Source organism: Callorhinus ursinus, unplaced genomic scaffold (genome assembly GCF_003265705.2).
Source record: "Callorhinus ursinus isolate GAN/ISIS: 27379988/994484 unplaced genomic scaffold, GSC_fseal_2.0 scaffold12, whole genome shotgun sequence".
Classification (NCBI taxonomy): domain Eukaryota; kingdom Metazoa; phylum Chordata; class Mammalia; order Carnivora; family Otariidae; genus Callorhinus; species Callorhinus ursinus.
In genome coordinates this window covers 68,468,598-68,492,882 of record NW_027397074.1, presented here as the reverse complement: position 1 = coordinate 68,492,882, position 24,285 = coordinate 68,468,598, and the positions used below count along the sequence as shown (strand labels likewise).

The 24,285-nt window shown below is 47.4% G+C and overlaps 1 protein-coding gene across 4 annotated transcripts; it reads right to left on the bottom strand.

The window, feature by feature from the left end:
• Positions 1-1,942: 1,942 nt before the first annotated feature.
• TSPAN33 (tetraspanin 33) lies at positions 1,943-20,496 on the bottom strand. 4 transcript variants are annotated; one of them, XM_025865667.2, is made up of 8 exons: positions 20,153-20,496; positions 7,627-7,711; positions 6,836-6,960; positions 6,408-6,482; positions 5,272-5,367; positions 3,827-3,955; positions 3,263-3,424; positions 1,943-3,052 (listed from the first exon to the last, which is right to left on the bottom strand). In XM_025865667.2, exons 1-8 carry the CDS (start codon positions 20,252-20,254, stop codon positions 2,951-2,953), a joined length of 876 nt encoding a protein of 291 aa, XP_025721452.1. In that variant the 5' UTR covers positions 20,255-20,496; the 3' UTR covers positions 1,943-2,950. The 4 variants fall into 4 exon arrangements, with proteins under 4 accessions (XP_025721452.1, XP_025721451.1, XP_025721454.1 ...); XM_025865666.2 differs by having other exon boundaries at positions 6,836-6,963; positions 20,153-20,495; XM_025865669.2 differs by having other exon boundaries at positions 7,627-7,684; positions 20,153-20,495.
• Positions 20,497-24,285: the final 3,789 nt, after the last annotated feature.

Genomic DNA, 24,285 nt, shown 5'->3' with positions numbered 1-24,285 from the left:
CATTTCAGATTTCTGACTTTCGAAACTGTAAGATGACAAATTCGTGTGTTTTAAATTTGAGGTTTGTTACAGCAGCAATAGAAAACAAATTCAGAGGGGATCAGAATTTCATTGAACATTCTGCAAAATCTGCACTCTTGGACTCAAAGTCCCTATTTACATAGTAGTGTTTGAGGCCCAGAGAACTAGCAGTACCTTTCTTGCCACCTCACCCCAGCCAGATTTTCACCTTCCTTCAGGCCTTTCTCCACACTTCTGTCCATCTGGCCTGATTTCCACTGCCCCAAGAATTTTCTTCCATTCACCCACCTCTGAGGCCTAGATTTGACAGCTATTCTAAGATACTGGCGTTAACCCCACCACATGTTTGAGACTAGGGTTATTAGAAACTGAAATCCAGGGAGCAAATCACAATGAAACATGAAATACCAGTAAGAAACCATTTTAAAAATTCGGGCATTTTCTCTCCCAGCATCAGGCCAAAGAGAAAGAAAGCTTGAGAAACTGAGAACCAGAGACACTGAAGAATGAATCTAGTAAGAACGATGAACTGCAATATAAGCTTCTGAACTTCTGCTAGCGACCCTTTAAGGCCTGGGACTTGAGCAGAAATTCCTGACCCTTTTGTCTAAGCCCAGAAGGCTAGATACCCTAAGACCTAAGTAAAAGTGTAGTTTGGAGTTAAGCAGTCTGGATTTGAACCCTGGTTCTGCGGACCACCATTCCTGTTCTTTTCTTCCAAGAGGCCCCAAACAAGCCCCTTGCCAGGTGAGCTCCTCAAAGCCGGGGAACCGGGAAAGTGCGTCACCCCAAGTCCTAACCCAAACGACGGTCCGCGTCAGCATGAGAAGGAAAAGTATAAAACGCTTTATAAGATGTGTCTTCGACACAGAGAAAGCGCGCTTTTTTTACTCTTCTCTCAGAGTAAAAGGCCCTTATTTTTAATTTTTTTATTTGTGATGATTTAATTTTTTTCTTTCCGTTGTGTTACTAGCTGGAGCTAAACATTGGCTGGGGCCCCAGGCGGCTGCTGGAAAGGCGCCCTCCCAGGAGCAGAAGGCTCGTTTAGAAGAAACTGGGGGCGGGGAGAGAACTCGCGACGCGGTCTCTCCAGCGCGGTAGGGATTTTTTTCGAGTCTTTCTCCGGCCAGGCCAAAGCTCCCAGCGTGAGACCCGCGACAGCAGAGGGCAGCGAGGAGACTTCGGGGAACACTAAGAGCATAGCTGCGTCGCGCAGCCCCGTACCCGCCCCCTGGCAACCCAGCTCCCAGCTCCTCCCGGGCGGGGGGCGGAGGCGCCGGCTCCGGCCGCCGCGGGGGCGGGGACCACCCACAGCGCCGCGCGGCCCCGCCCCAGCCCCGCCCCCGACGCGCCCGCCGGGCCTCCCGGCTAGCCGCCCTCGCACGCTTCTCTGGGCGTGAGGCAGCCCCGCGCCCCGCTGGCAATTTTTTCTGAGTACTCCTTGAAGTACGGCCGGCAGCGGTACAAGCTCCTTCAGATGAAGACGGAGGAGGGGGCTGGAGGGCCCAGACTGGGGGTGAAGAGATGGCCTTCTTCCTCCTCGTTCCCCTCCCCGCCCCAGCGGAGAGCGCTAGACTCTGATTTCCAGCTGTGTTCTTACCTACCCCCGCCCTAAAAGTTTTGGGTGGCCAATTTTAATTCAGTTTAGTTTGGGGAAAAAATTAACATCAGGTTTTAGGATAACGTTACGCCGTTCCCAGGTCGGAACTGGGAATCTTTCGACCTAATTTAGACCAGGGGGGCGGGGCTGTGGGAGGGGAGGAGTGCATCTGGTTGAGGGAGGTTCGGCGAGGGATGGGGCCCCGGAGGTATTGTGGTGTTTAGGGGAGTCTCCAGTCCCCACCTGGAGAGAGGGCCCACCCGCTGCGCCCTTCTACCCCTCCCGTTCTAGTTGCCAGAATGGAAAATTCGTGGAGTCCAATTTAGCGCAGGTCAACAAACTTTTATTGCCACTTCTGGCTCCCCTGCCCCAGCAAAATCCCTGCTTCTTACACTGTAGAAATACTGAGCTCTGGTGCAGGGTAATGGGGGCGGGGGTGGGGGTGTTAACCTTGCCTCCTCTGCACACTGCCAAGGTTAAAGAAACCCCACTTGCTGGAGAGGGAGGGCCAGAGGGGAGGAATTCAAGGGCACAAATGGCTCAGTCCCACCTCTGCTGGCTGCAGGGTATAAAGACCACGGTTCCAGACCTTTTAAAAAAGGGTGGAGTGGGGGAGAGGGATGAATTTGGCTGCTGTTGTACCCCTTGCCCTTGCTGCCATGTTTCCATGGAAATGAGGGAGGGGCAGGATGTAGCTCACTGACTACCTGGGGGATGGCAGGGCAGCATTTAGTAAACCTATCGCCTTCCACTCCTACCCAACACATACAGCTGTCCCCAGTCGACCCCAAGCTCACTGCCTGTTCCACTCCCTTCCCTTCTGGAGCTGGTATCATACCAACTGGACTCCAGGTAGGGCTGTTAGTGTCCACTCTCCAGCCAGGTCTTGCCGGCAACGGATGGAATCAGTATGTCCAGCAGGCTAAGTAAGTATCAGCCCTGGTAGAACCATTGGTTTACTGCCTCAGTGAAAAGCAACACCTAGTACCCCCAAGACTCTGTGCAACTGATGTTCCCCAAACATCTCTGCCCAGACAAAATTAAAAAAACAACAACAAACCATAAACCCAAATGTGTAAGGTTAAAAATAATGCAAAATAACTCTAACAATGCCGAAGGCTAGGATGGAGGAGAGGAGCAGGAGCATCCTTCCTAGACTTGAGCCACCTGTGCCCCCTGCCTTCTGCCCAGCTGGAGTTGGCTTCTCCCCACTGGGCTGTTGCTGGGGAACTGGAATCCAAATCTCCATTTGGTGCTGAGAGCTATACTCATTGCTATTGGTCGATGAGGCTTGCCTGTCGCCATAGGGAGGAGGTGCAGGATGGATTCTCAGTACCATGGGTCAGCTCGGTGCTGCTGGTTGTAGAACTGTAGCTTGATCTGATCTTTGATCTGATTCACAAGGATCTGGGACAGCAGGATTCCTACCAGCTGGGAGAGGCGAGATGGATTGGGGCCTCAGCAATGAGTGATGTCTTTGTTTTCCCTGACTCAATCTTCCCGGTATGGTTAGCACCATCCCATCCCCAGCTTCATAGCAATGTCAGTGCCTGACACCCTAGCTGGTCCCCAGGTGCCCTCCCCAAAACAAAGGAGCCTTTGCAGAATTTTAAGACCCGCAAGTTTTACAGGGTAAGTTACCTGGGGAATGGCCAGGCCCAGTGCTACGCCACCAAGAAGGAAGAGGTTGCTGTGTATCCAGTTGACCAATTTGTCAATACAGCCATTGGTATAGATGACTTTACTAGCCTCCAGGTATTCAAGGGCCTGCATACCTTGGCCACACATGGTGTTTATCACTGCCTGGGGAAAGAGTTGAAAAGCCAAATGGAACTCCCATTCCCAAACTTTTTATTTCAGGCCCTAGCTTATGGTCTTCCCACCCTTCCTAAATTCCTAAATTGTTAGGGAATATATGTGGAGGATCCTAACTTGGAAGTTTCTAAATGCAAGCTTCCTTCCCTCTGGGAGATCTGAGTTCAGTTTTCCTTGCTTTAGAGACCTGCACCTTCTGAATCCCCACGTGGACCGCAGGAGTGAAAAGTTAACAGAGCCACTGGAGTGGGGTAAAGAGAAACATCTGATAATTGTCCTACAAAATTGATTGGTTAAGCTAGGGAATGGGGATTCCCTACAGTGGCTACCCTAGTCGAGAAGTAACTGAAATTGCTGCCCAGAAGGAAATGAGGTGGGATGTAGACTCACCTGGTTTGGGGTAGGCAAGCAACAGGAGTAAGGCACAGAGCAGCGCTCACGGCTGGGGTTGTCTTCTGAACAGTTGAAGTACATGTTCTGGGACCAGTCCCTATAGGAAATCCCTCCACAGCAGCTGAACTGCAACAAAGCCCACCACAGAGGTTAAGAATCACCCACTCCTCACACTGAAGTGACCAGGGGAATTCTCAGAGCAGCCAAAAGTCCGTGGCCAGCTTCCATTTGTAAATTCAGGTTGTTTTTAAACACAACCTTAAACCTTGAGCTCACGTTTCTCAGTGGCCTTTACCTTTATATACCTTGTTATAACGACCATAGTTGTATATATATTTTGTTTTTCACATTCAACTATGAGCTCCTTGAGAGCAGTTTCTGCATAGTATAGAGGCTGCAAAAGGAGGTGTTCAAAAACATTGGCTGAAATAAAGGATCAGTGTTGAAAATATTTGTTTTAATACAGAGAAAACAGAAGAGAATCTTCAATATTATGGGCCCATAATTACTCCATGAAAGCAAGTAAGATCCAAGTAAGTTGCACCAAGGGAAGGGGAACTCAGTACTGGTCTCAAAAGCACTTTTATTTAAAATTCAACTTTTGATTCATAGCAGCATTATTCACAATAGCTAAATGGTGGAAGTGACCCAAGTGTGCATCAAAAGATGAATGAATTAACAAAATGTGGTGGATACATACAATGGAATGTTATTCAGCCTTAAAAAAAGAAGGAAACTTTGACATATCCTACAACATGGATGAAATTTAAAGACATGCTAAGTGAGATAAGCCAGTCACAAAAGGACAAATACTGTACAATTCCACTTATATGAGGTCCCTCTAGTGGTCAATTCATAGAAAATAGATTATAGTTGTCAGGAGTTGGGGTAGGGGGAAATGGGGAGTTAGTATTTAATGGGTAGAGCTTCATTTGGGGAAGATGAAGAAGTTCTGGAGATGGATGTGGTGATGGATGTAAACAATGTGAGTATACTTGGTGCCACAGATTTGTATACTTAAAAAGGCTAAAATGGTCAATTTTACGTTATGTACATTTTACCACAATTTTAAAAACTTAACTTTTTTATAGGTAATATTTAAAAATCTGCCACTTCCTTATCCCCCTATAAGTAACCACTTAGAATAGTTTCTACATATGCTTGTAGATTCCTTTCACAAATATGAATACATATTCTTTCCTCCCTCTTTTTTAACACAAATGGTAGATTACTATATACACTACTGTTCTGTTCTCTTAGAAGTACTTTTAAAGCACTCTGCTATGTATGGTTTTTTGCCAAACCTCCTTCCAGAATCCATTACCTGGAAGGTAATGAAGAAGTCCATAGGCCTGGAGGGTGAGGTGTCTCTTGGGATGGCATTAACTTTTGCCTACAGCCTCTGAGACCACAGCTGACCTCCCACCACTCCTAGCCCATACCTTCTTCTGGCCAAAATCAATGAGGTTCTGTAGATCCAAGTCATCTCGGTAGTGCACAATGGCATTATTGATGATCTCACTCACTTTCCCTCGTGCCTGCCAGAGACATGAGTAGGGAATCAGAACACAGGACTAATCCCTAACCGCTCCTCCATTCAGGAATAACAGTAGACAGTGGTCATCCTTCTTCATGTAAGTCAGCCTTGAAATCAGAACCAGGTCCTAGGTTGATGGCCAGTTCCGAAGTCCATCCATCCCTGGGCCCTCAGGTACCAGTAGGCAAGAGAAGCACAGGACCTGCTGTTGCCTCTTCTCAGAGCCACATTTTCGAGATAATCCAAGATTTATTTACCTCTGAACACTATTACCACAAAATACTTGTTGATGCAAAGCCGAGAATCTAATATTTTAGTAGAAAAGGGCTTACAAAGCCGAGACACTGACCTCTAGTGGACAGAAGAGAACTACATCTCTTTAGACTCCAAACAGATCATTTTAGGATTTTACTAAGCCAGAAGGACTCGGACATTCCGAATGAACTCAGTGGCTCCCCATTTCATAGTTTCCAGCATGCTTTCTTCCTTCTTGCTCTGCTACTTCCCTCAAAGTTTCTTGTCTATAGTCCAACACTACCCCCTGGCAATCATTTGCTCTTTGAGAAAGGAATTCTGGTTCTTAACTAAAAGGACTGTCACTAAATAGCAGATCACTTCCAGCTACGGTGAGCACTGCTCAAAATCTCGTTTACTTTCCCCCTTCTTTCCTTCTGTTTATCCCAATAAGCAATGTTTAGAAGAAATAAAAGATTCTTCATATCGTCTATGGTCTACTTGATCATTGTGTTTTAACCAATAATTTGCCATTAAAGTTTACAGATTATTTTAACTTTGTGTTCATAGAATTTGTTTTCCTGTTGGCTTCTCAGACCGTCAGAAGAAAGCACCTTACAATATGGAAATCCTCTTTAAATATGGTGACTTTAAAGGCCATCTGTTCATCCCCAAGGAGAATCTTTCAAAGGCTGATGCTTCTCAGGGGAAGGAGCACTGTGGTTAATTAATCAGGCTAAACATAGGCAGGAACCTTCCCTTCTTCCCTCTGGTCCACACCTGAGGAGGCCCCCTGGCTCCCGTTACCTTGTCTGAGAAGACGAAGCCCAGGACCCCTGCAGCCAGCTGTAGCAGGAACACGATGGTGAGGCAGAGTGAGAACTGTGGGGAGCAGGCAGGAAAAGGAGACAGTTGATTACCAAGCTGGGCTCTAGCCCCTCCCAGGGCCATAGGGAGTACTGGGTACTGGGGGGCTATGGGGCACTTCTCCCAGATGCCCCATGCATGATAAAGGCCTCTGCCTCCACCATGCTGTCTTGAGGGTGGCCACCCTGTGCTGGGTCATCTGGGCTGAGCTCTATAGTGGGGAGCAGAAAGCACAAGCTTGGCGGGGGGAGGGTGGGAGGTGCAGAGGAAACTGAAAGGTTGTAGGAATGGCATCAAGAGCCTGGGAGGCATATGGAGGAGGCCAAGGTCTTTCTGGTGGGGACCCTGACCACTCACCGACCACTCACCGTCTGTAGGAGGCAGATGTTCTCACGAAGCGATCCAATACAGCCGCAGAAGGTGAGCAGGAACATAAGAACACCCACCACAATCAGCAGGATGGCAGGGTCCACTGCCAGGCAGGCCAAGGCTGCTTCTGGGGGAGGGGCTGTCTCTCAGTCTGAGCCTGGTGCTGACTGCGAGTGATACCCAGGGATGAGGTGGGGGGTGCCCCTCAAAACTGTTCTCTGCCTGGGGAATCTCTAGTATGGTTGGAAGACGGTTATGGGGAGGCAGTACTCCCCTCCCGTGGGAGAACAAAAAGGGCCCAGAAGGGTTTGTGACGTTTAATTTGAGGAGCTAACAAAGTGAGAGCCTTTATTCCCAAGCTTAAGAGAGGAGGAACCACTTTCGCTCCAGAAAAGAATTAGAATGGCATTAGGCTCCCAGTTTTGCAGATTCTGTTTCCTGGAGACTTTGTGCAGTAGAACAGGAATGGAGGTTGAGTTACTTCAGGACAGAGTGAGGGAGGGGCCGAGGCCTCGGATTACTCTCTGCTCCCAGAGGCGTACCTCCTTTCCTAGACACTTCCTAAGCCTAAAATGCAGGCAGATCCTGGGAGATTCGTGGGAGCCTAGGGAAATCCTGGTGAACTGGCATGGCCTGCCTGCTGCCTTGGAGTAGGGTGTTAAGATTGGGCTGGAAGGCAGCTGTCCTCTTTAGCCCCATAGCTTACGTGGGAAAGCGTATTAGAGAGCCAGGGCTGAAGGAGGCAGAGGAGGAAGAGTCATGGGGAGACGGAGGGGGGCCTATAGCTCACCTGCATGCTTCATCAGCCGAGCGTAGACTCCCACAGCCACCATCACCATGGAAATCACCTGTGGACACAAGGAATGAGGCAGACCCTGAGATTTTGGAAACCAGAGAGCCCACTGTAAGTTACCTTCAGGAAGAACAGGAGGAAGATGACTTTCCTAGGAGCCAGAGATGAGCATTTCTGTCCCCACAACAGATACAGTTGATAGCATCTGTCTGCTTTGCCTCCAAGAAAAGGTTTTAAAAGATGATCTCATTTGATCCCCACAACAGAGTTACCTTGCGGGGCAGCTATTTTCCCTGTTTTACAGATGAGGAAATTAACGCAATTCAAGGTTACTAACAGTGGTTAAGAATGTGGACTTTGGAGTCAGTCAAACCTGGGCCTCTGATAAACAAATCTCTGAGCCTCAGTTTTTGTACCTGAAGATGGGAATTTAAAACAACTACATCTAATAAAACTACTGTGAAATTAGATAATGCATGGAAAGCATTTAACACAATGCCTGACAATAAATATTATCTATCATTACTAATAGTTAACTTGCCCAGGGTCACGAGTTTTGAATTTGAATTCAACTACATCAAAGGGAAGAGTTTTTAAAAAATATTTTATTTATTTGAGAGAGAGAGAGTGCATGCAAGAGAGAGCATGATGGGGGCGGGGGTGGGGCAGAGAGAGAGGGAGAAGCAGACGCCCCGCTGAGCAGGGAGCCTGATGGGGGTCTCGATCGTGGGACCCTGGGATCATGACCTGAGCCAAAGGCAGACGCCAACTGACTGAGCCACCCAGGCACCCCCAAAGGGCAGGTGTTAAAGCTGAAGCAGGCCTGAGTAGAGGCACACTCCCAGGTCTCTAACTCTCTTGGGTGTCAAAATGGTGTCAAATACAAAAATGCAAGTGCATCCCAATGTGAAAGAATGCATGCATGAATGCATGTGTGTAAGTAAAATACCAAACTGCCTTGGCAAAGGAGCCTTTATCTCTATAAACCTGGATTCCAGTGTGGAACAAAAGAGTTAAGCGCTTCAAACTTCCGGGCTCCTCTTTGAGAGAAGAAACCCGTCAGAGACTACCAGCAATCCCCAAAGGGGCCTTTTCTGCCCCACCCCCACCCCCACGCCAGGCCTCCGGGGGTGCAGGGCAGCCCAGCGTTCACATCTCTTGGCCACTCTTTCTTTGTGCCCAGTCCCCAGGCTGGTGCTAAGCTGCAGCTGGCTGTCACCATGACAATAGCTGGGGCCAAGTTCTGGCTGGAGGGAATTCTCAGCAGCAGGGACTTGACCAACTCAGTGGGGAAGGAGATGGCTGGCTAGACTCCACTGTCCTACAAGACAGAGACCAGCTGGAAAGAGCCGTCTTGGGGGCTTTGGTGGGAGAAGGGAATAGGGCCCCTAGAGAGGGAATAGGGTCAGAGTAGTCCCTCAGCAGAAAGACATTTTTCCTTAGTGGCCTCTGCCTTCTGGTGCATTTAGCAGTAAATGGAGACCCTTATCTAAAACCGTATCTTTCAGGACTCTGGCTATATACCCAGCCTTGCCCCTCAATCATTTAACACTGCCTCAGACTCAGGGCCAGATATGTTATCTGCTGGCCCTTATGCTCTTTGTCCAGGAGAGAGGGAGCTGCTTGCAGAGCTGGGAGTGGGGCTGGAGGTGCCAGCTGGCTTATTGTCCCCCAGCACAAGCAGGCTGAGGGAGCAAGGGGGAGTGGGTGGGGAGGTGAGGAAACCACACGACAGAGTTCCCAGTCACCCCCGAGGCCTGTAGGCACAGCTCTTTGCCAGAGTGACTGAGCATCTTGGCCTGCCCTTTAAAACTCCCCACAGCCAATTAACGGTTCTGAATATCCTTTTACTGAATCACTGAAGGGTATGTATCTGCTCTTTATTTCTGTTGTTCCCAGGCTCTTCACTGTTTTGCAACATGTTAAATTTTCACTAGGATGTATAACTTTCCACAGAGATGGTCTCTGATTAAATCCTAACACAGCTAAAACAAGAAAAAGTAAAGAGGTGCCACGTCTCGCGGTAACTTAATTCCACGTGTGGGCCTGTAATTACAACAGTTGCTCTGTCTTTATTTGCGGTAGGTAGAATAGTGTCCCCCAAAGATGTCCCGTCCTAACTCCTGGAACCTGTGAATATGTCACCTTCCATGGCCACAGGGGTTTTGCAAATGTGATTACGGATCTTGAGACGGGGAGATTATGCTGGCGGGCCTTAGAAGCAGGAGGCCAGAAGGTCCGAGTCAGAGAGGGAGATCAGTATGACAGCGGAAGAACAGGTTGGAGAGGTGTGGTGCCAGGAGCCAAGGACGATGGGCAGTCTCTAAAAGCTGAGAAAGGCAGGAAATAGATTCTCCTCTGGAGCCTCCAGAAGGGACCATCCCTGCCGATACCTTGATTTTACCCAGTGAGACCCATTTTGGAATTCTGACCCCCAGAACATCAGAAAATTAATTTGTGTTGAAGTGGCTACGAAGTTTGTGGTAAGTTGTTACAGCCACAATAGGAAACTAACACGCTGTCCAAATTCTGTTCATCAGCTGCTATGCACAAGGTACTCTGAGGACCGCAGAGATGAGTAAGATATGGTCCCTGCCCTTAAGGAGACCTGTATGTTATATGGGAGAGGGACAAGAAAACCCAGAGCCTATCCTTTCCAAACTTGGTGTCATTAGGATGGGCGGGAGGGCAGGGAGAGAAGAACTTAAAACTGTTGATGTCTTGGCTGCACCCCATACCACGTATTTCAGAATCTCTGACACTGGAACCCAGGCAACGGTACTTCTGAATGCGTTCCAGGTGATTCCAATGTGCAGCCAAGTTTGAGAACCACAAGCCTAAAGCACATTCAGCCAGGGATCTAGAGCAGCAGGTGCCGATTACATTAAAATTGAGATGAAGACTTTAATATTATCATTAACATTTAATATGATCACTAATGACACTGCTTACCTGGAGTTCACTAGCTAACTCTAAAATTCGACATTTCTATCACTGATCTGCCTCTGTATCCCGGAGTCACAGCTTGCCCTTTCACACCCCTATTCCTGCCCACATCTCCCACCCTGAATTCTTCAAAGCTACTGCTGTCCCGAGGTTAATGCCGTTGCTGTTAATAGCACAGCGTTTTAGAGCTGAATAGAACCTTTGAAATGAGCTCAGCCACTCACCTCTTTTTATAGATGAGGCCCAGAGAGCACAGTGATACTTGACCAAGTGCACATGGGTACAGAGGAAACATCTGGACTAAACCCAGTTTCCAATCTCAGTCTGGAACTCTTTCCACCATATCAGGCTTTGCCACAAAATCCTTATAACACCCCGCAATATCGCCAATGACCTCCTTTCATGATGAGGATGGAGATAAAGACACTTCTTAGAATGGCTTTTCATATTCTGGCGAGGATGAAGCCTCACTGGAAATTTTTAAAAGCTAGACACAGTTTTTAAAATAGCTGAGTCTAGCAAAAGGCATGTTCCTGAAGAGTTGTCAATCAAATTATATAAAATAACTTGCATGCACCAATACCTTTATCCTTATAGAAGGTGAGTAGTCACCTTATAATGAAAATAGCCATCCCCTGGGCTCCTTGGGAAAATGGTTCAATCTACGACTGGAGCAGAAGATATACAAGATAAGCCTGGGGTATCCGTGGTGCCAGAAAATAAGGAAATGCTCAAAAACAAACACCCTCCCCCCGCCCACTGCTGTGGGTATGCCAAAGTGACATCAAAATAAGGAAGTATGAAATTATTACCCCAAACATAAAATATCCATGAGTCCATATGGATAAAAAGGACTTAAATTTTTTTTTAAAGAGGACTTAAATAAATAAACGAGGGAGGAAAGACAAATCTCCCAAATCAAGAGTCGGACGCTTAACCTACTGAGCCACCCGGATGCCCCCAAAATCGAGGAAATTCTAATTCTGTCACAGCCAACAAAAACCTAAGGAGACAGGACAACTAAATGAGATTTGGTATCCTGGATGGCATCCTGGAACACAGAAAGGGTGTTAACATGAAAACTGAGATCTGAATAAAGTACGGACCTCAGTGATAATGATAATAACATTAATTGTCACGAATGTATACTCAGGTCACGAATGTATCATACTCATGCCAGATGTTGAGAGAAACTGGATGTGGGGTATATGGGGATTCTCTGTACCATCTTCTCAGTCTTTCTGTAAAACTAAAACTGTTCTAAAAAATGAAATCTATTTAAAAGCAGCCATTCCCAATTTGTTAGGTGTTAGCTGGTTAGTAAATCCACAGTTTTTAATATCAGATTTTCCTAAACTGGGGATTCACTTGCATGCAATTTCACAAACTTTAATCGGGGGTGGGGGAGGGCTGTCCTTACACCAAAGTGTAGGGCAATGGATCTTATAACAGTTCAGGTGTCAGAGCACCAGGAAGCCACAATGCTCTGTTAGTATAACCTATACAATTTTGACATACTAAATTCTTTTCTTAAACTTTAATATGCTATCACTGCTATCTAATTTACAGTCCATATTTACTTTCCCCAATTCTCCCAAGAATGTCTTTTATAACTGTTTTTTAAAGATTTTTTAAAAAATTTATTTATCAGAGAGGGGCATCGAGAGAGGGAGGGAGCACAGGCAGGGGTTGCCACAGGCACAGGGATAAGCAGGCTCCCTGCTGAGTCACCCAGGCATCCCTATAACGGTTTTTTTTTTCTTTTTTTCTGATCCAGGATCCCATCAAGGATCATGCATTTAGTGATCTTTAGTGATCAAGTCTCCTTTGGCCTGGAAGAGTTTTGCAGCTTTTTTCTTTTCTTTGGTTTTGGTCTTTCAAGACACTGACTTGTAAAAAATTGTGGTAAGGGGCGCCTGAGTGGCTCAGTCAGTTGAGCATCTGCCTTCGGCTTAGGTCGTGATGCCAGGGTCCTGGGATGGAGCCCCGCGTTGGCCTCCCTGCTCCGCGGGAAGCCTGCTTCTCCCTCCGCCTGCCGCTCCCCCTGCTTGTGTTCTCTTTCTCGCTATCTCTCTTTCCATCTCTGTCAAATAAATAAATAAATAAAACCTTTTAAAAAATAAAAATAAATTAAAAATTGCGGCAAAATACATATATCAAAAAATTAAGGGGGTGGGGGGTTGGGTTAGCCTGGTGATGGGTATTAAAGAGGGCACATTCTGCCTGGAGCAGTGGGTGTTATGCACAAACAAAAAAAAATTAAATTATATCTTTGTTTCTCTTAAAAAAATAAAAATATAAAAACAAATCAACCATTTTACAGTTCAGCAGCCTTAAGTACATTCGCATTGCTGTGCAAGGATCGCTGCTCTCATGTTCCAGGGCTTCTTCATCACCCCAAATAGAAATCTTTAACCCATTAAGCAGTCACCCCCCCATTCCCCCCACACCTCCAAACCCTGGCAACCACAAGTCGGTTTTCTATCTCTCTGGCTTTGCCTATTCTGCACATTGCCTATAAGTATGGCTCTTTGTGTCTGGTTTCTTTCACTGAGCATAATGTTTTCAAGGTTCATCCATGCTGTGGTGTATATCAGTACTCCATTACTTTTTATGGCCTAATAATATTCTGTTGTATGGATATAACACAATTTGTTTAGCCATTCACCCATGGATGGACATTTGAGTTGTTCCCACATTTGGGCTACTGTAAATAGTGCTGCTGTGAATGCTGGTGTACAAGTTTTTTTTAATACCTATTTTTAATTCTCTTGGGTATATACCCAGGAGTAGAAATGCCAGGTCATATGGTAATTCTATGTTTAATTTTTTGAGGAGTTACTGGACTCTTTTTCCATAGTGGCTGCACCATTTTGCATTCCCACCAGCAATGTACCAGGGTTCCAGTTTCTCCACAACCTTGTCAATACTTGTTCTGACAATTTTTTGACACTGGCATTTTTATTTATTTTATTTTATTTATTTATTTATTTTAAAGATTTTACTTATTTATTTGACAGAGAGAAAGGGAACACAAGCAGGGGGAACGGGAGAAGCAGGCTCCCCACTAACAGGAAGCTGGATGCGGGGTTCGATCTCAGGACCCTGGGATCACGACCTGAACCAAAGGCAGACGCTTAACAACTGAGCCACCCAGGCACCCCCCCTTTTTTCTAGTAAGCTCTAAGTCCAATGTAGGGCTGGAGCTCATGACCCCAAGATCAAGGGTTGCATGCTCTACCAACTGAGCCAGCCAGGCACCCCAACCCTCATTTTTTATAAGTCCAGGCCAGTTGTTTTGCAGAATATCCATCAGTTTGAATTTATCTGATTGTTTCCTGACAATTAGATTCAGGCGACACATTTTTGACAGAAATATTACACAGATAATGTTGTGTCCTTCTGAATGTGTCATGTGAGGAAGCATGACATATTAATTTCTATCGTAGAAATAAGGAACAATTTACTAAGCAATGACGAGGCTGTTAAGCATATGTCTCTACATCTCATAAAACAATAATACAGGCGCTACTCTAAAGAGTTGCCTCGTTTTCCATAATGTTTGGTTGCTCCTTGTCTTCTTCCCTTTGCCTTCTCCTGGCACTTGCTGGCAGATAAGCAGCCACAGATACTAACGTTCATGGGAGAAAATAGAAAATGGAGAAAATTCTCTCCATTATTTGACTTCGTGTCTTGCAAATTGCAGAAAGACAGCCATGATTTGGTGTTATGAGAAAAACCCTATTCTAGCCCCTGGAACACTCATGGTTTCAGGGCCATTATAATGCACTAACAGAGGAAAGGTTATAGGGCCCCAAGATGAAAGTCTGAAGAAAAGTCCTCCTGGCTCTAGTGCCCAAATGCCAATTACAGGCAAATGGGCTCTTGGAGTCCACTTGGATTGTACCTTAAGACCAAGGTGGTGTGACAAGCCCTGACAAGTGGACCCAGGGAAGGCTCTCGGAGAACAACAGTGGGGTCTCTGTTCCCTTGATAGATACGAAATGTCTCTGTGAACTATAAAATCTATAAAGACATCATTAAATATCACCTCTCTCTGGCTAACAGTAGAAATATGAGCAAAGGGGGTTTGAAGCTGAAGGAAGTCAGACTCAAGGTTAGCTAGCCCTCACCTAGACTCAATCCTCAGCTACTTGCCCCTTGTCAGAAGGAGCACTCATCCTAGCTCTCCAAGCCCATCCTTAACAGGTGACCTCTAGGAGCTCCTTCTAGCAACAGTAATAGCTACCCTTTGTTGAGTGCTAAGGGTCAGGCACTGGGCTAGACACTTTATACCGACTCTTTCATTGAATTCTGACCACAGTCCCAAGAGGGTGTTAGTATCTCCATTTTACAGAACTGATGTTGGGAGAATTCAAGTAACTTTCCCCAGCTCCCTCAGAGAGTGAGCAGCTAAATGGGACAGAGGAACCTAAGTCCTTATGTCTCTGGAGCCTTGTGACCTGGCCCAGGCCTTCACCTGGGGTATCACGTGAGGTGGGAAGAAGCTGCCTGCAGTCCTCTTGGGGGAGTAGCTGATAATCTCCAAACTGGGTGGGGCTAGGGTGGGGGGCGGATAGGAGAGCACAGGGAGGTGACGGTGCCAGCAGGGCCCAGAGGGAAGCCCCTGGAACAGCACCCTGAAAGGGGAGGACGTGGCATCACGATGCGGGGCCCACCAGCCCCTGAGAGAAAGCCCTGGCCTTGTCTGTCTCCCCATCTAAAGTCCAGTCTACACGAAATGGCTGCATCCATCTCTAAGTCCTCTCCTCTTCTTTGGAATCTCTTCCCCTCTTCTTTCGAAGGTGGTGGTGGGGGACAGACAGCTGCGAACAGAGTCATTCCCTGTGTGGGAGTCAAGACCTTGCCCCTACCCAGAGGGACATGGGGAGGAAGGGGTCTGTACCTCTGGTTTCTCAGTCCTCTCTACCCTCATTTCTGGATAAGCCTGCTCGACCTAAAGCAGGGCCCCTTCTCTCACTGCCCAAGCTCTGCATGCCCCGGTCCTCATGTGGCCATCCCAGCACCATGGTTCCTGGATTTCTGAGGTGACAACTATCTATGTCAAACTGGCTCTTGGCTTTCTCTCCCTGGATTGGATGGAATTGTCCTGCTGGAGTGGGGGAATCCACAGAACTCTTTCCTTTCCAATGTCTGGAGCCAACCATTTAGCTTCTCTTTAGGCCATGGCTGGTCTTGGTTTCCCAAGGTTATACATGAGGGACGGAAGTCCACAAGGGCTCACAGTAGTATAAACACTCAAACTATGGCCCTGGAGTTCCCAGCCTGACACAGAGTCTGCTATCAAGACCCCGAGAGGTGTTACATGTTTTCTTTTATTCTTTTAAAGGCTTCTTGAAGTTATGATTTTCTATGGGGTTTAAGGCAAACAGAGCTGTTGAGATAAGAAAGTATGTGAGTGACTTGACAGCATAGGATATGCCTCTTGTCTTCATTTTTAGTGTTTGTTTGTTTGTTTGTTTTTTAATTAAAAGAATGTGACTATGTCACTTATTACAGCCTACCTAGTCTGCAAGGAAAGGAGGAGAGCTGGCGGGGGGGAGGGGGGAGGCTGGGCTCTGTCTCCTAACGTATTTAGGTGTGAGTGTGTGTGTATGCGCACACTGAGGGTTGTGTTAGGTGGTGGAAAGGGCCCCTGCCACTCAGGAGAGGTTTTTGCCAGGCTTGATGCCTGGTCATTTCCTCATGGCTTCTGAGCCAGGTTACAACAGATGGTGCTGCAGGTGGTATGGGGCATTCTCACTGCCCTGGGGACTCCAATACAGTGCTCCTGGAGGGGAGAGTGAATTTCTTAAAGAAGATACCTCACTAGAGGCCTGGAGCAGTCTAGAAAGACCCGGATGGGGGTCCACGTGTACTGCAGTGGAAGTGAAAAAATCTGGGTGCTATAGGTAGTAATTATGCATGGTCCTGAGGGAGATGTTGGAGGGGATGGCTGACCCAGCTTGGCGGGGGTGGGGGGGGTGCTAGGCCACAGGACCCAGTGCAGAAGAGAACACAGTTGGATCCCTCTCCCCCACCAAGAATGCTCAGGGACTTCTGGTTGTGCTGCATCTTGACAGACTAGTGTCCATAAGAGAGGGAGGAGGGGCATCATGCCTTCACCTGGTAGGGGCTGCTCCATCATTTGCCGTTCAATAAGCATTCAATAAGTACCCAACCTGCCAAACTCAGCTGGGCACTGAGAAGCAAGAGGTGAATAAGGCAGTGTACCCTCGGGTGCCTGAAGTCTAGAAGAGGAGACATAAATAAACACATAATTGCAGCAGAGGTAAGGGATGTGACAATCAAGGTATATATAAGGTGTCATGGGATCCCCGAGGCATGGCCACCAAGGAAGCCTGGGCTGAGTCACAGGGACTGGAGTTCTGAGTTCAGCCTGACTCAAAACCACCCCAACTGCTGCCCTGGGTGGAAAAAGGACCAGCAAGGAAGGAGATGACCGCCATGGGCAGCACTGATAATGTTCCTGCCAGTGTATGCCCAAGGCTGATAAAGCAATGTACCATGGCATTGGTCTTCCCTCTGCACAGAGCTGTCCAACACAGGGAGGGGAGGAAAGTCAGCTACTTCTTAACTGAAAAATTATAATACAACTTTTGGGATCTTGGAGCAACTCCTCTGGGTCATGGGATCCCAACAATCAGGGATCCAGCAGCATGATTCTGGAGAGAAAACCAGAACTCCGAGGCAAAAAGAGAAGTGAGATTTGAGACGTGAACAGGAGGAACAGGTCCTGCTCCCAAAGAGGCCAGCAGCCTTCTGAGTCAGACTAAATGACCCAAGGGTCAGAGCTGTTAGAGTAGCAGCAAAGATCAGCCAGTGCCACACCACCACTGAGTGTGACCCCAGGCAATACTGGCTACCTTCCCAGTGTGTCCCAGCACAAACACAGCCCATACTCGGCTCCCCCAGCAGCTGGCCAGAACATGCACTCTTCCTGGAAAAGCAGAGGGCCAACATAGGTGCCTCCTGGGCAGAAGAGGGGAATTTGATTAGGATGGTGAGAGACTACAAAAAAGAAAGCACAGGAACCAGTCCCTGAAGGGTGGTAGGAAGAAAGAGGACCCTTGAACTGGGGAAGCAGCCCTTCATCTCCAACTGCATTTGTGTAGAATGTAGCTCTATGACTCTGGGCCTGGGGGAGATATGACACTCAGTAACACCCAAAAGGTACTGGCCTCTGGGAAGGTCAATGTCCCAGGGACACCAGGACACAGAGAGATGCATCCTTAGATCCAGCTCCAGGTCCTGAAGAAAGAAAACAGTCCCCAAAGTGATGCATTCATCTTTAAATAGTTCACAGAGGCAGAAAATTTTTCTCGTTTAGAGGAGAAAGATTAAGGACAGAGAGACAGATATATTGGCTTCGGGTCACACAGTAAGTTGATGCCAGAAAGGAACTGGGCCTCTTGTCCCTCATTGTGCTATTTCTAGAGCCTCTGACTCTTTATGAGTCTAGAGTAGGGCCAAGAAGGGGCTCTTCTTTAATTTGGGGTGGTGCCAGCTTGGTTAGCCAGGTCCTCTGACCCTGAATGAATCATTTTTTACCAAGGCAAATGGGTCTATGGAGCCAAACTCTCTCCCTGGCTGCAACCTCCCAAAGTCATCTGTCTGGTAAAAGCGGGGGATGGAACAGGGTGGGGAAGTCCAAGAAAATGACCATGAACTCAAGTGTAACAGATGCACCCAGCTGTTGCCGCTGGGGAACACAGATAAGGGTGAACTTCCAAAGGCTCCAAAGAAGAAGCAGAGTCTTGGCTGATAGAGAAACTCAGAATGAGGATCTGACGTCCCTGGGATGCTAATGCTGGCTCTGAGGATGGTATGTCATCCCCCAGGATGGCATGTTACTGGCCTGGCACATTCAGGGAGCATGTAGGAGGATTCACTGGGACTTGCCCTTAGGCAGGGAGTTTCCCTTAGACCATCCCCTAGCCCCAGCAGAGTGGTGGTGAGTTTTTCTCTGTTCTTTCCTAACCTCCAGCTGAGGCCGACCCTAGACCATGGGAAGTTGAGTCACCTGGTAATACTAACTCCCCAGTTACAGTAGCAGTCATCTGGGCCACGGACTTCCCCTAGAGGCACTGTAGTTCAACAGAAAAACCACTAGATCAAGCTTACTAACCAGCTGTTAGACCTTGGATAAAACAATTAACATCTCTGTGCTTTAGTTTTCTCATATATAAAATGTGGGTGCTGGACAGAATGTCTTCTAGATTTTTTTTTTCCAGTTCTAAAACTGAGAATTTGTTAGGAACTCAAACTTCATTTTTCCCAGTACAATGGCTGAGCTCTTATCACCACCCTCTGGGATTTCTCTCATTTGTCCCAACAGGCTAGCACTTATGTACTTTGTGTCTGTTCTTCAAACCATGGCCCGTGTAAACCTTTCCAGCAACTGGCTTAGATGCCTGGTCGGCTCCCTCTCCTAGGAAACACATTTTAGACTCAAGCTTTCTCTCTCCTGCAAGTCTGAACTTTAGGTCTCAGGCTGAAATGGGCAGGGATAACGGGCACCTACAGCAGCTGCTCTGAGCGTGGCTGGAGCTGGAAGAGAATGGGGGATGGGAGAAGGACCTCTTTATGTTCTCAAACCCAGAGGAGCTCAGGGACTCTACAGAAGTGAAACGGAATTCAGCTAGCATTTCATGATCTGGTCCAGGTGGATTCCCAGCTCCAGCAGAGTGTTCCTGCCATCCCTGATCATACTGGGTTCGATTTTATGGAGGAGGGAACTAGGGCCTACAGAGATGAATGTACTGCACAGGTTAGTCAACAACTGCAGGTTGGAGACAACAATCCAGGTGGGCCCAGACCAATATTTTTTCCAATTTTCCACACTAATCATAAGATTCTGAAAGGACTGCTGGCCTTTCAGCCCAACACAGGGTCCAATTTAAAGAAGCTGAAGACTGTCAGGCTCCAGGGGATGGAGTCTGGTCCTGAGAAAGGTGGGGCAAAGTTTGGGACAGTGCTGGAAAAAGCATCCACATTTGGAGGCCATTCCTGCCCCTTCTCAGCCTTTGGGAGGAGGGGGGCACCAGAGGCCTCCAAAAGGAAAAGACAACGCCCTTTAATGCATCCTCTCTGGGGTGAGGGGAGGGGAAGCTCTGTGTTTTTCCCCTTTCCTCTTTTTTTCTTTGCTGTTGGGCCTCCCAGCCCCCAGGCCTGAAAGTCCCCCAATCATGAAGGTACCAGTGGATCTGCTTTGGGCCAACAGGAAAACCCGCTTCTCCCGCGCAAACCCATTTTTTGGCCTGTCACAGATGCTCATCCGATGACCAGAGGATACCCGTTAAGTCTTTACTGAATCTCTTGCATTACCCTCCCCCTCCCTCCCCCAACATCCCCTCCGGACGCGGCGCCAGTATGGTGTCCCTCCCCAGGATAAATTACCCCAAAGTGTCATCACCCAGAAAACTAAGCAGTGCCGTTCACGACGCTCGCCTTGAACCTGGCATCCCGGGACGCCCCCTCCTCAGCCGTGGGCAGCCCACTGCACCCTCGAGGGGTGCCCTGCAGCCCAGGTGCCCCCAAGACCCCCACGACTCACCCAGAAGAGCATGTTGAAGAAGAAGAGCAGGTATTTCACCAGCGGGCTGACGAAGGTGAACTCCTCCCCATAGCCGGCCGGCGCCCCGGGTCTCCTGGCCATGGTCCCGCCGCCGTCCCCCCGGGGGCCTATCTCTCCGCGGCGGCCGGCCCACCTGCGCGCCCTGCGCCCGGGTACATGAGCCGCGCCACCGCGGGAGTCCGGGAGGAGGGGGAGTTGCGCCGCGGTGGGAAGTGCCCGAGCCGTGCGCCCGGGAGGAGCGCGGGCAGGGCAACGACGCCGCCACCGGAGCCCCCGGGAGTCGCGGGAGCGGCGGCGGGCAGCGTGAGCGGCGGAGAGTCCGCGGCGGCGGGAGCACCAGCCTGGCCCGCCCAGCTCCCAGGAAACCGGGCCCGCCCCTGGCCGCCCATTGGCGCGGCTGCCGAAGCCTGACTTCTCATTGGCCGGTCGCTGATGTCACTAAGTGTCCAGCCATCCCTCTCCTCCGAAAGGCGGGGAAGACACCTGTTCAGTGAGGGACAACTTGTTAAAGGGTCAGTGGTTCTGCCGCCTCTCCCGAGAAGGGAAGCATCCAGGCAGCAGCTGCTCAAGGGAAAAGGGATGAGATGGAATGCACACTGCATCATACACCCGTGTCCTCTACCCGGTTGCTGTACACATAATGCAAACACACATACATTAAAATCAACAAGTACGTACGTCGCGTGTTCAGCAATGCGCCGAATGCTGTGGGAGTACAAGAGAATAGAGAGAATCCCCGGGGGGATGACAATAAAATCAGGGAGACAAAACTAACCTACATATAACAATCAGAAAATATTTAAGAGTAGCGGCGATCCTGTTTAGTAACTATATATTTTAAATGCTTATTTCAGAAGCTCTGTAACCCACTAGTGGAAATTTGGAAGCATCACCAACAATCCTGCCATCCCAATTCATTACCGTTTCAATACCCCCCTTCCTATTTCCTTAGAATCTTGGTCTATAGACAGACACTGTTTTTAACATGTTGATCTGACACAAACAGGTTGAGTGCAGTGTAGATAGTGGACATTGTGCTGGCTACCATAAGTAATACAAACACCAATGTTATTGATTGAATGTTTGTACCCTCCCCCCATTCATATTTCTAACCGCCCCCTCCCCCCCTCCCCCCAGATGATGTTATTAGGAGAAGAAGCCTTCGGGAAGTGCTTAGGTCATGAGAATGGAGTCCTCATGAATGGGATTAGTGTCCTTATAAAAGGATACCCTCACCCCTTCCACCATCTGAGGACACAGGGAAAAGACAGCAGCCTAAGAAACAGGAAGTGGCTCTCACCAGACACCGAATCTGCAGGAGCCTTGATCTTAGACTCTCTGCATCCAGAATTGTGAGAAATAAGTTTCTGTTGTTCAGAAGCTACCCAAGCTATGGTATTTTTTGTTATAGCAGCTTAAATAGACTAAGAAAGGGATTCCGCCTTCATCAGTTGCATGACCTGGGCAAGCAACTTGATGCCTCTGAGCCTCAGTTTCTTCAATGTTACATGGGGAGAGTCCTGTCCTACAACGTTGGTGTGTGGATTAAAAAGATAATGCATGCAAATCACTTAGCACAGGCTGGTACATTGACGGGTTCACTCAAGGCAGTATTTTGTTTGAGCAGAATTTAGAATCCAGTAGGGAAATAGGATAACTGCACAAATACCTACAGCACATTTATTTGCTGGAGAGTTGGTGAAGATACCACAGCAAGTGAAATTAAGGGAGGAAGAGACTTAGAATAGAAGAGATGAAGGGGGAGGGTAATCCAGGTGGACAAAAGGGTGAACCACAGCCTGGAGGCGGAAAAACACACTGTGTGTTTAGTGAAAAATAACCAGATTGGTTTGGCTAGAGCATAGGGTATGCTTAGTACAGCAGTGGAAGATAACACTGACTGATACCAATACATGTTGAATTGAGTTAAAATCATGGAAGGGCTTGAATGCCAGATTGGGGAGTTAGTGCTTCATTGGTTTGGAAATAAAAGGTTGGGTTTTTTAAAAGATTTTATTTTTTAAGTAATCTCTATACCCAATGTGGGGCTTGAACTTACAACCCTGAGATCAAGAGTCACATGCTCTACCGACTGAGCCAGCCTGGCACCCCCAGAAATAAAAGTTTGAAGAAAGGAATGATGTAAGATCTGTTTTGGTTTTGTTTTTTTTAAAGATAAGGACTCTTTTTTTTTTTTTTAAGATTTTATTCACTGAGCACAAGCAGGGGGAGCGGCAGGCAGAGGGAGAAGCAGGCTCTATGCTGAGCAAGGAGCCTGATGCGGGACTTGATCCCAGGACCCTGGGATCATTACCTGAGCAGAAGGCAGATGCTTAACCGACTGAGCCACCCAGGCGTCCCTGTTGTTTTGTTTTGTTTTGGTATTCGGTTTTCATTTAGAGTGGGAAAGAGGTTGCGAGAGGAAGGTTTGTTAGGAGTCCATTATAATAGTCTAGATAATCAGAACTTCGGATCTGATTTAGAGGTGAGGGACAGAGTTGATAGGAAAGGGTAGTAGTGAAGCCGTTGGGAAGATGGGCTCTTTAGGGCTAGCTATGGAGGGGGTGGGTAGGTTTGACAGGAGCTCTAGGGATGGGGTTCAAAAAAGTGACGGAGACCAGGTTGCTGGGGGATGGGGCATTAACAGGTGACCGCTTGGAGATCCGTTTTAGTATAAAAAGTGTGGGTTGAACAGAAACCATTCTACAAGAAGTTAGGAGTGAATGGGTAACCAAGGGTGCACACCCTTCTTCAGATGTTAGGGAGGTGAGAACTGAGAAAAAGACCAAGGTGCTGAATGTTTCTAGTAGATGGCAGTTCAGAGATCAGTTTTAGATTAGTTTTAGACAAGAAGAGGTAGGCAGATCACAAGGGGTCAAGGAGGGAAGGGGGGTGAAGTGGAAGCTGTGGATGAAGACTGTGGACACCTCAATCTAGAAATTTGAAGATTATAGGAGCTTTGAGGGACCTTAGAATGAATGGAAAGTTCTCTTTCAGCATGCAAGAGATCTGACATGTATAGGAAAAACAAGCCAGTAAAAATGGACTGAGGTTGATAATGGATGGGACAAAGTTTTGGGGTTAATGGGTAGAGATGGCATTAGGAATCAATGGGATGACCACAATGTCCATCAAGAGTGGACAGAATGGAAGTCACGGATGGTGACTGTATAGTGGGAAGGCATGCAGCTATAGAACGAAGAATGAGGAAACTCTCCATGTACCAAGAGCAATCTCCAAGATAAATTACTAAGTGAAGAAAGCAAAGTGAGGAACAGTGTATATAATGTATGACATTCTGATAAAGAAAGACACAAATAGGAAATGATATTTGTATTAGCTTGCATCTACCTAAATAAACTCTGGAAAGGCACAAAAGATACTGAGGAAGGAGGTTATGTTCTGGAGTGAGTGAAGACAAGATCTGAAGAATGAGACTTTACACTGTGTGCCATTTTATTTTTTCCGATTTTCGAAGCATGGGGTATATTAACTCTTCAAAGCATTAAATTAAAAAAAAATTACAGCCCTATTATAACATGCGACGCAGCCTTTTAAAGCAATGTAGAAAGTATATATAGTGACTTGAGAAAAGGTCCATGATACAGAAAGTGCAGAAAAGCAGATTGTAGAATAAAGTATATAAAGCATCTGATAACCAGGAAAGGGCTCTGACTTATTTCAGGTCCTTGGAAGGCATTTTAATCACTTGGACCATATGATGTGGCCACTTAAATTGAAAATCACAAAGATTATGTAATAATATGTAACATTTTAACAGTGTAGGTGAAAAGTCCTAAACAGCTTATTCACAGTATGACATATGTGTAAATATCATCAGAGACAAACCAAAGAAAATGTAAAAGTAAAATTATTTGCACTGATATCATAGGATGTGTGGCAGTTTCTAACTTTAAAATTGTATTTTATGTTATTTATGTGATTATGAACAGAATTAAAATATCTGAACAATATTTCTGTAAAGCAAAAAAAAAAACCAGTCACGTGGCTGGATCTAACGTTGTCAAGAGGGTGTGTAAAGGAAGGGTGCCAAGGAGGAGAGAAGATGCAGATCAGGAGCTTTGGGAAGGAGGAGCTTGAAGTGGAGCAGG

Excerpts from the sequence above, each read along its gene's own strand:
- TSPAN33 (XM_025865666.2), bottom strand. The coding sequence starts at position 20,254 with ATGGCCAGGAGACCCGGGGCGCCGGCCGGCTATGGGGAGGAGTTCACC. Across the intron at positions 6,483-6,835 it reads ACATCTGCCTCCTACAGACG|TTCTCACTCTGCCTCACCAT; the intron begins GTGAGTGGTCGG and ends TGCTCCCCACAG. Across the intron at positions 3,053-3,262 it reads TGGGCCTGGCCATTCCCCAG|CTGGTAGGAATCCTGCTGTC; the intron begins GTAACTTACCCT and ends CGCCTCTCCCAG.